The sequence below is a fragment of the Mixophyes fleayi genome, chromosome 2 (genome assembly GCF_038048845.1).
Source record: "Mixophyes fleayi isolate aMixFle1 chromosome 2, aMixFle1.hap1, whole genome shotgun sequence".
Lineage (NCBI taxonomy): Eukaryota > Metazoa > Chordata > Amphibia > Anura > Limnodynastidae > Mixophyes > Mixophyes fleayi.
Window position 1 is genome coordinate 327,944,297 of NC_134403.1, and position 15,131 is coordinate 327,959,427.

At 44.3% G+C, this 15,131-nt stretch overlaps 1 protein-coding gene across 1 annotated transcript in view; it reads left to right on the forward strand.

Annotated features, from left to right (window-relative positions):
* BLTP2 (bridge-like lipid transfer protein family member 2) overlaps positions 1-14,506 on the forward strand; it is a 73,709-nt gene extending 59,203 nt beyond the window's left edge. The window contains exons 35-39 of the mRNA XM_075196812.1: positions 7,004-7,139; positions 7,353-7,483; positions 12,496-12,597; positions 12,929-13,063; positions 13,231-14,506. Of these exons, the coding sequence (XP_075052913.1) occupies positions 7,004-7,139; positions 7,353-7,483; positions 12,496-12,597; positions 12,929-13,063; positions 13,231-13,407 (681 nt within the window). The 3' untranslated portion in view covers positions 13,408-14,506. The remainder of the gene's footprint in view (positions 1-7,003; positions 7,140-7,352; positions 7,484-12,495; positions 12,598-12,928; positions 13,064-13,230) is intronic.
* Positions 14,507-15,131: the final 625 nt, after the last annotated feature.

Here is a 15,131-nt window from a genome sequence, read left to right on the forward strand (position 1 = left end):
GCAACCCTGATATGTGTTATGAAACTGGCTCTATGGCTATAATTGCAAGACCTAGTTTGTGGAACAGACATATGATGAAAAACATTGAACTGTTTATTGCAGAGAAAACAACAATTCAGGATGCAATGAGCACAGACCAGGTCAGAGTATAAACAGATTTTCAGGTATCGCAGACTAGCAGGAATAATGCAATTGTCAGGTTACCTCCTGTAGAGATACAGGTGATTGATTGATTAATGCTGTACAAGAAAGCAGGAACTGGCTGTACGATCTACATAAATTTGTAGAGCTCGCACCACATCCAAGTACTGCATAGACCCTTCTGAAGAGTCCCTCTTTGCCTTTAAAAGCAGGGACAACAATTTCCTGATTTAGGTGGAATCTAGAAACCACCTTAGGGACAAAAGACGGCTTGATCCGAAGGACTGCTCTGTCAGCGTGAAAAATGAGAAAAGGAGGGTCACAGCGAAGTGCCCCAAGCTCAGACACTCTTCGTGCTGAAGCTATGGCCAACAAAAACACTGTTTTCCACGTAAGATACCTTAAGTCAACAGACTGTAATGGCTCAAACGGATGCTTGGAAAGAGCCCGAAAAACCACATTGAGGTCCCAAGGCTCCACAGGATGACAAAAAGGAGGTTGCAAACGCAACACCCCCTGCAGGAAAGTCTTTATCTGCATATTCAGCAATCTTTTTCTGAAAATAGACCGAAAGGGCGGATACCTGCCCCTTGAGGGAACTAAGCCGCAACCCCTTCTGAACCCCGTCCTGAAGAAATTCCAGGACCCGGGAAATCTTAAATCTTGAGGAATGAAGACCCCTAGACTCACACCATACAATGTATGTCTTCCATATTCTATAATAAATGGAAGATGACGCAGGCTTCCTGGCCCTAATCATGGTGTTTATGACCTCTTGCGAGAAACCCTTAGCCTTAAGTATTAGGGTTTCAACAGCCAGGCTGTCAAAGCCAGCTGATACAAACCTTGGTAAAGGAATGGACCTTGAACCAGAAGATCTGCTTGTATGGGAAGCCGAAATGCAGGAGCTCCTGCTAACAACAGCAGATCTGAGAACCACTCTCTGCGTGGCCAGAATGGAGCTATGAAGATTGCGGGAACTTTCTCCCTCTTCACCTTCTTTAGTACCCGCGCAATCATTGGGATGGGCGGGAAAATGTACACCATCTGATACTGCCAAGGAGCTGACATGGCATCTACTATTTCTGCTGCTGGGTCTTGTGCTCTTGCGCCGTAGCGCGGTACCTGATGGTTCACACTGGACGCCATCAGGTCTATCTCCGGCCAACCCCACCGCTCCACCAGTAGGGAGAATACCTGACTGTTTAGAGCCCATTCCCCGGGATGCAGGGTGTGTCTGCTGAGGAAGTCCGCTTCCCAGTTCTTTACCCCCGGAATGTGGATGGCAGAAATCCTGGGGACCTGCTGTTCCGCCCACGCTAGTATGCGTGTGGCCTCTCGCATAGCGGCTACGCTGCTAGTGCCCCCCTGATGATTTATGTACGCTACCGTGGTGGCGTTGTCGGACTGAATTTGATAAGGGCTCAAGAATTTCTAAGGGGAAAACCTCTTCAGAGTGTTGTACACTGCTCTGAGTTCCAGAATGTTTATTGGAAGACGTGATTCATGAGGGGACCAGAGACCCTGAAGCCTCAGGGTTCCTGTTACTCCCCCCAACCCAACAGACTGGCGTCTGTTGTGACTAGAGTCCAAGACCATATCTGTAAAGATTGGCCTCTCCAAGTTGGATCTGAACGTCCACCAGACCAGAGATAGCCTTGTGGCTGTGGACAGACAAACCCTCTGTTTGTCCAAATTCATCTGCGACCCTGGCCACTTCCGCAGAATCTCTACCTGAAGTGGACGGGAGTGGAATTGAGCAAACGGCACTGCCTCGAATACCGAGACCATCGTCCCCAGAAGCCTCATGCAACGGAGAATCGAGACACTCCTCTTCCTCAGCAAGGCTTTTGTCTTTGACTGCAAAGCTAAGACCTTTTCTGCTGGGAGATAAATTCTCAGAGACTGAGTATCGAAAAACAGGCCCAAGAAACGCATCTGCTGAGATGGCACCAGCGATGACTTGGGTAAATTCAACACCCAACCGTGACTCTGAAAAAAACTGCATAACAGTCTGAATCTGCTGGGATAAAAGGAGCGCAGACGGTGCCTTCAACAGAAGGTCGTCTAGGTAAGGGACAATTGTTATGCCCTTCTGGCGCAATAGACCGGCCATGACTGCCATGATCTTGGTAAAGACCCTGGGGGCGGTAGCCAGGCCGAAGGGGAGTGCCCTGAACTGAAAGTGCGCCCTTCCTACAGCGAACCAAAGGAGACTCTGGTGTCCTTCCCAGATAGGTATATGCAGGTAGGCATCCTTGATGTCTAACGATGCCAGAAACTCCCCTTTTTCTATCCCTGCTATAACCGAGCGAAGGGATTCCATGCAAAATTTTTGAATCTTCAGCTGCTTGTTTAGAGACCGAAGATTCAGGATGGGCCGGAATGATGCGTCTGGTTTTGGCACCAGGAAGAGGTTTGAGTAAAAACCTCGGCCCCTTTCTAGAGGAGGAACCTGAACTATTACTTGAGCAGCCAGGAGCTTTTGCATGGCTTCCTGAAGTGCTACACGTCTGCGGGGGCAAGAGGGGAGAGGAGTGACGAAGAACCTGTGAGGGGGGGAGTGGGCTAGATCTATGACATAGCCCCGGGACACGACTCCTCGAACCCAGAGATCCGTCGTGGATTTCCACCACTGATTCCGGAATTGAAGAAGTCGTGCCCTCACCAGATGTGCCCCCTGGAGAACTAAGTCAGGCGGAGGGCTTGTCCGCTGGACGAGCTGAACCTCTCCTTGCCGTGGCTCTACCTCCTCTGCCTCTACCGGCCGAAGATCTAGATGCTGAGGAATGCCCTCTACTAAGGGCACCTCCCCCCCCGGGAAAAACTTCGAAAGGAACGAAATCTACCCTGACGGGGTCAGCTTGAAACCGTAGGTAGAGCCGTACTCTTACTTTCCGTGGTCTCCTGAATAACCCTTTCGAGCTCCGCCCCGAATAGAGTTAGGCCATCAAAAGGTAAATTTTCTAAAGCTCTCTTAGAGTCTGCGTCTACCGACCACGTTCATAACCATAGGTTACGATGAGCTGCTATAATCAAAGCCGAGGCCTTAGCATTTACTGAGACTGCATCTATGGCTGCGCTCGCTACGTACTCCGAAGTTTCAAGTACATGTTCTGCTAGATTAACTAGCTGTGAACGCGGAGTGTTATCACTAAGGCCCTTAATCAAAGACTCCATCCATAACTGAACGGCTTTGTTGGCCCATGCTACAGCCAAATTTGGCCTAAACATACTTCCCACAGCGGTGTAAGCTGATCGAAGAGCCAGATCACACTTCTTATCCGTGTAATCCTTAAGGGTTATCCTCTCCTGGACAAGTATAGCTGCAGATGAAGCTAACCGGGCTACTGGAGCGTCCACCTTAGGCAGCGTTTCCCATTTTACTGTATCCTCAGGAGGCAGCGGATAGAGGGACTTAAATTGTCTCGGCATCATAAACGGTCTATTTGGCCTGCGCCAAGCTTCAGAAATAATTTCCAACATTTCTGGGGAATGCGGGAAAAGAGCTAACTGTGCCTTTTTATACCCTTATGTGCTACGGGTTCCGGGTCAGCTAACCCTAATGCATGTCTGATACCCCAAATAAGACTATCCACACTTGTGGAGCCAGAGTCAGCATCATAAAAAGACTCCCCTTCAGGGTCAATATCCACCTCACCTTCCTCGGCTGATGAGTGATCAGAAAGCTAATCAGAAAGCTAAATCTAATTCTAGCTCTGCCTCAGTAACGGCCCTCTTACCCCTCTGGGGAATAGATACAGGCCTATAGTCTCCGTGAGTGGACCCTGCCTGTGATGTGGAAGCATTTTCGACAGACTGGCTGCCTGCAAGTGTAAGTGTGGTAGTGTTGTCACGTACCTCTACTGCTCGTAGCATCACGGCCGTCATTTTCTCCATAGCCGAATAAAAGGATCGCATCCAGGGCGGTTCCACCATTGCAGAGGATCCCTCCTGGGCTGCATCGTCATGCCTCTGAGCGTCCGCAACACAAGCTGCGCAAAGGGCGTCTCGGTCTGTGTTCCTATGAATGACTGCCGGCAGAGGTGCTGGTAACATGAGCGCTAGGCTTCACTTACCTGCGCTGGGATCCAGAGTGTGTAGAGCTAAGTCCTGCTCACTCTCCTGGGCTACAAGGATCCCGCGCTGCACCTTTATAAGAATAAAATAAAAACATGAAAAACTATAACTAGACTGAGTATAGGCAGGAGCCTATACTCCAGTGACCGAACTCTAGGTCACTTACAAAAAACTGAGGATCTCTCTGGAGAGAAGGGGCATAGCAGGGGAGGAGTCCAAAGATTAACAGTTTAAGTGACAAGAACTCCTGACCACCTACTATACCCCAATGTCTCGCAGTGTCCCCCAATGGTAGGAAAGAGAAAGACAGAATACTTTACTGCAGCGTAACATAACAACAGAGTCCAAAATGGTCCCGGAGGCAGATCATAACAATATGAAGGCAAGAGTCAGAGCTACCAGCCTAGTTGTTCCAACAAGGTGGTACCCTAGCAGCGAGACTTGCCCAGAAGGACGCGGTTCTAGGTGTCACTAAGGAGCCTAGTGGTGACGGCAGCAAAAGCCCCTCCTACTGCGGTTAGAGGACGCATTTAGGATAAAGAAAGGAAACGGTGGCAAGACAAGCCTAGCTATTCCCCAGCAACACAGCAGACGGTGGCATAGGATTTCCATCCTGTCACAATTTGGAAGTCAATTATCTCAGCAGGCAGACTCTGCATCCTAGCTAATGGACCCTCCATCCGGAAGGGTTTCACCAGTTGGTGGACGGGTGGGGTCAACATGATGGCATCTCGGTTGAACCATAATGTCCACTTCTTCTGTTCCCAGACAAGAGATCATCTGGCTGTCTCAGTAGACGCCATGTCCATTCCTTGGCGGTACCACTTGGTTTACCTGTTCCCTTCCGATGGTGTTGATGAAGGTAAAGAGAGAGGGTGTTGCTGTCCTTCTAGTGGCACCGGATTGTCCTTGGAGGACTTGGTACACAACAACGTTCTCTCCATTGCAGAGGGTTGGTCATGGCATCTGCCTCTACGCCCAGACCTTTTAACTCAAGGACCTTTGTCACCTCAGTACGGAACTTCTGGCTTTAATGGCATGGCTGTTGAAGCCATGATCTTGCGAGCCAAGGAGCTGACTGAGCGCCTAGTGCAAACCATGCTTTGTGCTCGGAAACCGGGTTCAGACAAAATATCGAGTCTGAAGGACATATGTTGCCTGGTAGAAAAGAAGGGGTATTCTACCTCTTATTTTCGAACTGTCTAGGTGGCTTATGTTCCTGCAGGACAGGCTGGCTTGCATCTTAATTCTCTTAAGGGTTAGGTGTCCGCGCTTTCTATCTTCTTTCAACAAAGGCTTGGTTTAAAGCCTCATGTGCAAGCTTTCGATTAGGGGGTGCTTCATGTGCAACCTTCGTATGTTTCTCCGGTAGCACTTTGGGATTTAAATTTGGTGTTGAATGCTTTGCAGCATTCGCCTTTTGAACTCGTGGACACAGTTGCTTTCACATTTCTGACGTGGCAGACTGTCTTTCTTTTGGCAAGCTCTACTGCCCTGACCAAATGTGAGTCTTCAGAAGCCAAAGTTTCTATTTGTCCTCTCGATGTGGTCCGTGCTTTGAGTACTTATGTGCGTAGGATTCGGGATGTGTGCAAGATCTTCTGGTCCTATGTGATGCACAAAAGAGAGGCTAGCCAGTCGCTAAGGTGACTACTGCTCGGCGGATTACGACTGTAATCCGTTAGGCTTATAGTGGGGCTTGGCAGCCTATTCCAGAAAATCTTTGGGTTCACTTCACGAGGTCAGTAAGTGCTTCCTGGGCAGCACTGCATGGTGCCTCGACTGGACAGCTGTGTCGGGGGGCTACATGGTCTTCCGTGCATACGTTTTACAGGTTTAATGTGTTTTCATCTGGGGATACAAGTTTTGGGAGAGAGCTGCTTTGTGTTGTTTTTTTCTGGGCATTCCCACCCATGATTGTGGCTTTGGGATGTCCCTGGTGTAAGTAGGATAGAGAAAATAGAATTTTTATACTTACATAAAATTAATTTCTCTTAGTCCAATTTGGGACACCGGGTGCCCATGTATCCGTTTGTGTGACATGTCTTTGTTGTTCGAGAGTGTTGTTTTTCTCTCTCTATTGTCTCCTCTTTCTGTGGGGCTTGGTTAAACATAAACTGAGGCTAACAGTGGGGTAAAGTGCCAGTTTGCCTCTCCACTAAACTATACCTCGGTGTCCCCCAATTGACTAAGATAAAACCTTTTTTTCTTATTATATACTTGTGCTAAATTCATTTATTTTATTCCATTTGGAGGACACTGCGTTTCCATCCCTTTTTTATAAACTGGTTGGATCTTGTGAAATACTTACTGTTGAACCTTTGTCTTCTATCATATGGGACTGTTAGTAAAAAAAAAACAAAACTCATTGGTAGAAGGGCATAGAAGAGGAGGAGCTTCAGATCCAAACAGATTTGGACAAGATTCAAGGTTGCTCGAATAACTACTGATGATGCCTAGAAGAAGCTGAGGGGAATCCGACTAAGATAAGAAAAAGGGATATTTCAAAAGCTGTATAAAAGTTTAGAAGCTTGAGGTGATCTGATGGAGTAAGGCAGAGTATCCCAGAGAAAAGGTGCAGCTGTAGAAAAGTACCATTGCTATGTGTGAGCACTAACGAGAGAGATGATGCACCAGGTCCAGGCTTGTGTGGAGTGTGCATCTTTCTGCTGAAGTATTTCTTACAATAAATAATGAAGAGCTTCCAAAGTAAATAAAAGTGTGAACTGTCTGTATGATTGTACTAAGTGTTAATATTAAGATCTTCATCTCTTTCTTGCAGGTGAATGTGGTTCCTCTCACCATCCAGATTACACATCAGTTCTTCCACAGAATGATGGGATTCTTCTTCCCTGGGCGCAATGTGGAGGAGGAAGAGGTTGGGGATGAAGAGGATAAATCCAAACTTGTTACAACAGGTGAGAACCTGCATACCCTAAAAAGCATACACCATATATCCTCTAAAGCATTATATTTAATATAACTGTGTTAAGCTAATCACCATATCACAATGACAGACTGGGCGCAGCCACTATGACCACTACAAACTGAATGCTTTTAATATTGTACTTGGATGCTGCTAAATGTATAAAGTTCTGCCTAAATCTGATTGCTCTTACTCTTTGTCCCAGGTATGCCAGTGGTGAAACCCAGACAGCTAATTGTGGCAGAGGACACTGTATCACTTGGCCCAGGCAAGGGAGTTGGACAAGGTTTAAATCGGACCACAGGAGTTAGACGATCGTTTCGAAAACCACCTGAGGTACTTTGGAAGGAGCTTGCAACTGAAAAATATGTTTCTCATTCATCTATTAAGGGACACTGGAACCATCGTGTATACAGATGTGTGCAGGAGTTTGGGCAAACTGACACAGAAGTCTGCGCTCCTCCCCTTCTGTATCCTCTATACAGGAGCAAGTCAGTTTTTTTGTTTGATTTGTTTTTTTACAGTTACCCCGTGAGTAGGCTGGTTTTTTTGGTGATGTGGCCTATGACTGTGTTAAATTTATGTTTTATTCATAATTTGTTTTTTATTTATTTTACCAGGTTGCCATGACACCCATGCAGCTGTCGGGCAGATTAACTATTTCAGAGTTAAGAATAGGTGTAGAGGTGTCTGTGAGCACCTGTTTCTGCCACCACCCAGTACTTCTAATTTGAGTTCTGGAAATGGGGAACCAGTCACTAGCACCACAGGTAGTGAGGGAGAACCTGTGCAGCTTCGGCCTGAATTTGCAACGGCTTTGGTGCACAGACCGCACTTCGGATGCTGCGCCTGTGTATATGCTGGTTTCTCTCCTGCTGTGGAGAGTGACTTGTTCTGCTTGGCATTCTAGAACTTTGGTGCCAGTACTAGGTGTCAAATAAAGGGACTGTTCTATCTGTCACCTCAATAGGTGCGCTTATTACCAATATTTCTTTCAGCTATTGTAAGCTAAAAGAGAACATAGACGTAGACGGGTAAAGAAACCAGCCAACAAACCTGCAGAGAAACAGTGAGCATGACGGGCACTTTGCCTACCCTATGATTGGAGCCTTCTCTTCATTGGCCAGTGGTTTAATTCCACTTTGTATACCTGTGTGAGAGAAATCTTAGATGGAGGCTACATCCTATATTTGCTGAAGCCCTTTCCCAGACAGTATTTACCACAGGTCTTCCTGTAGAAAAGACATACCTTGCTAGAGGCCATACAATGTTTAGTCTCCTCGAGAGTAGTCATTCCTGTCCCAGAACAGCAGACAAGGTTGGGATATTATTTGAAGCTTTTTCTAGTCCAGAAACCAGTCTGTACTTTCCAGACAATTTTGAACCTGAAAGACCTGAACATCCATCTCTGAGTCAACAGATTTAAGATGGAGTCATTGGGGTTTGTAATAAATAACATTCGATTACAACAAGTTCCTGGTGTCCATGAGCACAAGGGATACATATTTACATGTTCCAATCTTGGAAGGTCACTAGTACATTCTCAGATTGACAGTCCCATCTCAGAGTTATCAGTTTTGTGCTTTCTTTTTGGCATAGAAACTGCACAAAGGGTAATTTTAAAATGAACGTATTGGGAAATGTGGTTCTCCTGAGAGCCAGAGGAGTGACAGTCATCCCTTACTTGGATGACCTGTTAATCAAGGTAGGATCCTCTCACCAGTGTCACTGGTGGTTTTACAATTACGAAAAGTCCAGGCTCTCTTGTCAGTCAGCAGATGATCGTCCTATCTCTTCTTTGCGACACCAGACAGCATAGTGTATTCTTACCAGAAGATGAGATTCTCTCATTGCAGAGACTAATAAGGTCTACAATGACTCTAAGGCGGTTTTCTGTTTGCCGAGGCATAAAAGTCCTAGGAAAGATGGTGTCAACCTTCAAGGCAGTTCATTTTCCTCAATACCATTCGAGGGAGTTTCAGATAGAATTACTGTCTAAATGGAACAAATTTGCATATTCACCTATCCAGTCAATTCATCAGGATGTCCCAAAGACATGTTTGTCACTCCTTTGGTAGCTCTAGAGCAGTGTTTCTTCACTCCAGTCCTCGTGCGCCCCCAACAGTTCATTTTTTTTCAGGATTTTGTTAATCATGCACAGGTGACTTGGTCTTCTTGGCTGGGTCAGTAATTATCCCACCTGCTTTCAAAGACAGAAATCCTCAAAACATGAGCTGTTGGAGGTATGTGAGGACTGGAGTTAAGAAACACTGCTCTAGAGCAACAACCACAACAGAGATCGCCCATTCACAATTTGGGAATGGGCAATCATAACAAAGGATACCAGTCCACAGGGCTGGCATGCTGTGACTCTTCTCAGTGCCGCCTAAAGAAGCTCTGATCCCGACAAGTCAAAATTGCCAATTAATATTCTGAAGTGAAGAGTGTTCTTAAGTGCTGTTGTCAAAGTTGAACCGTTTCTGAGGAGAAAGACAATAAAAATTAAATTCAACAATGCCACAGCAGTGACATACATTAATCAACATGGAAGAACCAAGAGCTCCCTGGCAATGAATGAAATCAAAGTGATCATGCTTTGTGCGGAACTCTGTGTTCCACCGATTTCTGTGGTAATTCATTTTGGGGTTAGATAACTGGGAAGCAGGAATACCCTAGATCCCGGGTAATGATCATTTCATCAAGAAGTATTTCTGCATATGGTCGAGAAGTGGAGTCAACCAGAGTCGACCTGATGGTATCTCAGTTGAACCACAAAGTAGACTGCTGTTGTTAAAGGACAAGAGGTCCAAATGCTGTAAGGGTTCTAAAAAAGCTAAAATGGGAAGGTGTTCAGGAGATTCTTGTAGCTTCCGGATTGGCCAAAAAGGTTGTGATGAACAGAGGTTCTAAAAATAGCAAAAGGTCCATTGTGGTGTCTAAAACAGGACCCGTTAAGCCAAGGACCATTCCTTCATCAGGATTTCCCTCGATTGGATTTAACAGTATGACTGTTGAAGCCGTGATTTTGAAGTATAAGGGTTTTTCTGAGAGCGTAATGGAAACCATTTTAAAAGCATGAAAACCATCTTCGGCTAAGAACTACCATGGAGTATGGAACATTTATATCTTTGTCTAGATGAGATTTTTCACTTCTTCTTTTAAACTACACAGGTTGTAGACATTGGTTTTAGGCTGGCACTGGTCTCTTGGGTACAACCTTTTTTTTTTTTTTTTTCCAAGGTTAGTGCATGTCCAGCTTCCATATATTCCTCCTATTTCTCAGTGGGATCTTAACCAAGTTCTATTGACCTTACAATATTCTCTATTGGAACCCATAGGTTCTGTGGAACTTAAGTTTCTAGCCTTAAAACTGTTTTAACTTGATATTTCAACGCAGGAAGTGTCTCTGAGTTAGAAGCTCTCTCTTGCAGATTCCCTAATGACATTTTTTCATGGAGACAGGGCTGTCTTGTGTATGAAGCCATAATTAAACCAAAGGTAGTAGTAAGATTTCACCTAAAACAAGATAGTCATTCCTAAGTTAAGTCTTCCGCTGTAGATGATTAATTTTTCCTTTTCGATGTTGCCAGAGCTCTAAAAACATACACTATATGGACAAAAGTATTTGGCCACACCATTTATTAAATTGAGATGTTTCAATCAGACCCGTTGCCAGAGGTGTATAAAATCAAGCACCTAGCTATGCAGTCTCCATTTGCAAACATTTGTGATACAAAATGGTTCATTCTGAAGAGCTCGGTGACTTCAAGTGTGGTACTGTGATAGGATGCCACCTTTGTAATAAGACTGTTCAGAAAATTTCATCCCTGCTGGATATTCCACGGTCAACTGTAAGTGATATTATTAGAAATTGGAAGCGTTTAGGAACAACAGCAACTCGGCCACGAAGAGGAAGACCACATAAAATCACAGAGCGAGGTCAACGACTGCTAAGGCGCATGATGTGTAAAAGTCGCCAACGCTCTGCTGATTCCATACCTGAAGAGTTATGAACTTCACTGGTATTAATAAAAGGGGTTTGGCAGATGTTGGGAGAATGTTACCTGCCTGACTGCATTATGCCAACTGTGAAGTTTGGTGGGATAATGGTATGGGGCTGTTTTTCAGGGTTTGGGCTAGGCCCCTTATCTCCAGTGAAGGGCAATCTTAATGCTATAGCACACCAAGTCCGTTTGGAAAATGCTATGCTTCCAACTTTGTGACAGCAGTTTGGGGAAGGCCCTTTTCTATTCCAACATGACTGTGCCCCAGTGCACAAAGCAAGGACTACAAAGACCTAGTTTGATGAGTTCGGTGTGGAATAACTTAACTGGCCCACACAGAGCCCTGACCTCAACCCCATCAAACACCTTTGGGATGAACTGGAACGAAGATTGCATGCCAGACCTTTTCGTCCAATATCAGTGCCTGACCTCATAAATGCTCTACAGAATGAAATTCCCACAGAAACACTCCCAATACCTTGTGGAAAGCCTTCCAAGAAGAGTGGAAGCTGTTATCGCTGCAAAGGGGGGGACCAACTACATATTAAATTATATGTATTTGGATACAATGTCATTACAATCCCCGTTGGTGTAATGGTCAAGCGTCCGCATACTTTTGTCCATATAGTGTATCTTTGTAGTACTTCAGATATTCAAAAGAATTAATGATTCATAAAAGAGGGGTAGACCTGCGCCCATGCAGACGGTTGCTAGATAGATTACCTCTGTAATTCAGCAGGCATATATTGGAGCAGGTGAACCTATTACTGAGAAGATGAGATTCCATCTTGATGAGTGCCTCTTGGGCAACGCAGCATGGCACCTCCACGGAGCAGCTGTGCTGGGTGGCCACATGGTCATCTGTCCATACATTGACAAAGATCAACAAGCTCAACGTTATTGCATCCAAAGATGCTAGTTTTCGATGGAAGGTTTTTTGCACAGAAACTTCAGAGCGTTTTCTCCCATAGGGGCAACTTTGGGAAGTCCCCGTGGTTCCTTTGTCTCCCAATGGATGCATGGAAAAGGGATTCTTGTACTTGCGTTACTGGTTTTGTTCTTTGACTGAATTTGTCTGTTTTTGGTGGACAATGTCCTTATCTCCTCTCTGTCTCCCTCTCTCGCTTTTTTTTCTTCTTCTTTTTTTTGTTTCTCCTATACTTTGCCCATTTAAAATATCAATTTTGCAGGGATGTACTTTTCTCCCTATCTATGCTACCCTATAGATGATACTTCACGAGTGGGCGGGGTTTATGTGTACTGACCAAATTCAAGTTCCCATGGCGCCTCTTGCTCATAAACACTTCCATCATCTGTCTCATGTATGTTCTGTCCTTCTAACAGCATCCTGTGGACGATCTGGACAAGATGAAAGAACGAGCTGCCATGAATAATTCATTTATCTACATCAAAATTCCACAGGTGCCTCTGTGTGTTAGCTACAAGGTACATACAGTGGAACTTACTCTCTTCTAACAGATAAGATTACACTTTATAAATACATGTGCGTATTAACAAGAAGACTGCAAATTACAAACTGTGCAGACTTGTAAAGAAAAGATTTTTACATGATTTCATGAGTTGTTCGATCAATAATGAAAATAAAATTATAATGTACCACATTAGACTGTAACCTGCTGACTCTTATATCAGATTATATATACAAATTTCTTATATTCAAGTCCTTATTAGACGGTCTGCAATGTTTTGATGGTAGTATGCCTTTAGAGTGTATTTGTGCAATTTAAAATCACAACTTTGAATCGTGCACTTACAGGGTGAGAAAAACAGTGTGGACTGGGGAGACCTGAACTTGGTATTGCCTTGTCTGGAGTATCACAACAACACTTGGACGTGGCTGGACTTTGCCATGGCAGTGAAGAGAGACAGTCGCAAGGCTTTGGTGGCACAGGTGAGTCCTGCTGTATTACTGCAACTTGTACAGTACAATTCCCTTCTTGTTTTACCAACCAAAAACTCCTAGTGAAACTTTACCATAGAGTCTCCTCTAACAATTACAGGATGTCTATAGAAGTGTTGATGCACTTGTTCTCTACTAATATTTACTGTGCTGTGCAGGTGATTAAGGAGAAGCTGCGTCTGAAACCAGCTGCGGGTGCAGAAACAAAAGGCAAGAGCGAGGCAAAAGCGGACATGAATCAGCAGGAGGAGGATGAGAAAGCCCGGCTGCTGATCGGGCTCAGCATGGGTGATAAGAACACCGGCAAGAAGTCCATATTTGGGAGGAGAAAATAAACGGCGGACATACATTTTCAATAGACACTTATAGCTCTGTAGTTCAGAGGGTTACTTGATGGAAATGATGCTCTTCTGGACTACCTGTCTCTGACATAACAATGAGGCTATTGCCCATCTAATGACTTCAGTGTTGTCCCTTTGGGGGACATGGTCATACCAATGTGGGGCATTATTTCTCCCCCTTTAAGTGCTGCAGTGTTCAGGCTGACGATGGGGGAATAAAGACAGAGAACCGAACACATCACTGCATCTCCTCCTCACATTTCTGTCGGGTGTTGTAATCAGAAAGTACATTCAGTGAATGTTATATTAATGGGTAATAATCCCAAGACAAAGTTAGATGTGGGTCACACATGATGCAGTACAGCCGTTTCATGACCAAAAGCAGAGGCTGGCACCAAGGTGCATTAATTATAGTTATAAGACCACGTGGCACTAGAGAGTCAGAGCTTTCTGTAAAGTCCATGAACTCTGTTATTTGTCATTACATTTACCAAAGTCACTTGTAACAGAGTTTGAGAAAGTTCTGCTTGTTTGTGTCTTTAAGATAACTGTAACTGCACAGTGTGTTAACCTATTGTGCTAGAGCAACTGATTGGTGCTTACTTAAAAACAGTGCAGTGGTGTAGCCCTTAATAACCAATCAAAGTTCAACTTTCATTTTCAGAAATGATCTTGAAAAATGTTATATTCTATTGGTTACCGCTGATGTCACATTGCACTATGTCATTAATTAAGCCCCACTGTGAGATAACCAAGGAAAGTTACATAGTTTCTGCCTGACAATAACCCTATGTGGTTCAGCAATAAGAAGCTAATTAATGTTGCAACCATGGCATATAATTGAAGTGACCTAACCCAAGCGGGATGCTTTGAGAACGTATCCCCCTCATCCAGCAACTAGTCGGGATCTGGATATGAGGCGTTAACTCCCTCTTTAACCACTTTGCTAACGTTCTGTTGGCTCTTTTGCTTAACTATTAAATATGTTGCTGCCAGAAGGGTCTACATATGTTGCTGACCTTTTAATGTGAGTTTAATGAACATTACATGAGAATCGCTTCCTGATAATAAAGTAAATATTTATTTTTCAAGAGATTACTTTGTAATTCTAATAAATCAGATGTCATTGTTCTGTTGCTGTATCTTCGCCTCTTACCCCCTTCGTGCACTCTATTTTTATTTACAAAGGTAGGGGTTGTACATTTCTGGAATAATCTTCCACCAGCCAGGTGGGGATGGACTTCACTTAACTTTGTCATATTGCATCTAATGATTATGGTGTAAGAGCATTTACAGAGGTGGCGTTTAACTTTTTATAAATGTATATTAAATATTTATATGCATTGAGGGGAGGCTGGGTGCAGTTGTTGCTGCTACATAGGTGTATAAACTCCTGCTCTCATCCGCAGACATTTGCACTTTTTGGTACAGATTGCTCTTCACCAACAATGATTAAAAATCATATTATTACTTTTAAACAGAAATGTGGTGTTTTTTGTCCTGTGCAACAGACTTTTACTTCAGTATTGTCATGGTTCAGTTCAATGTCTTGGTTATTTTCTGCATTAGGTTATTATATCGGGTTCTCTGAAATACAATAACAGTAGTAAGGACCAGAAGCAAGTACATGTATTTTTTCATGTAATGGGTTTACTTTATAAAGCATTTAATGCTTGTAACACCCTTATTGCTATTTAGGTTGTAATTAAATACAGCCA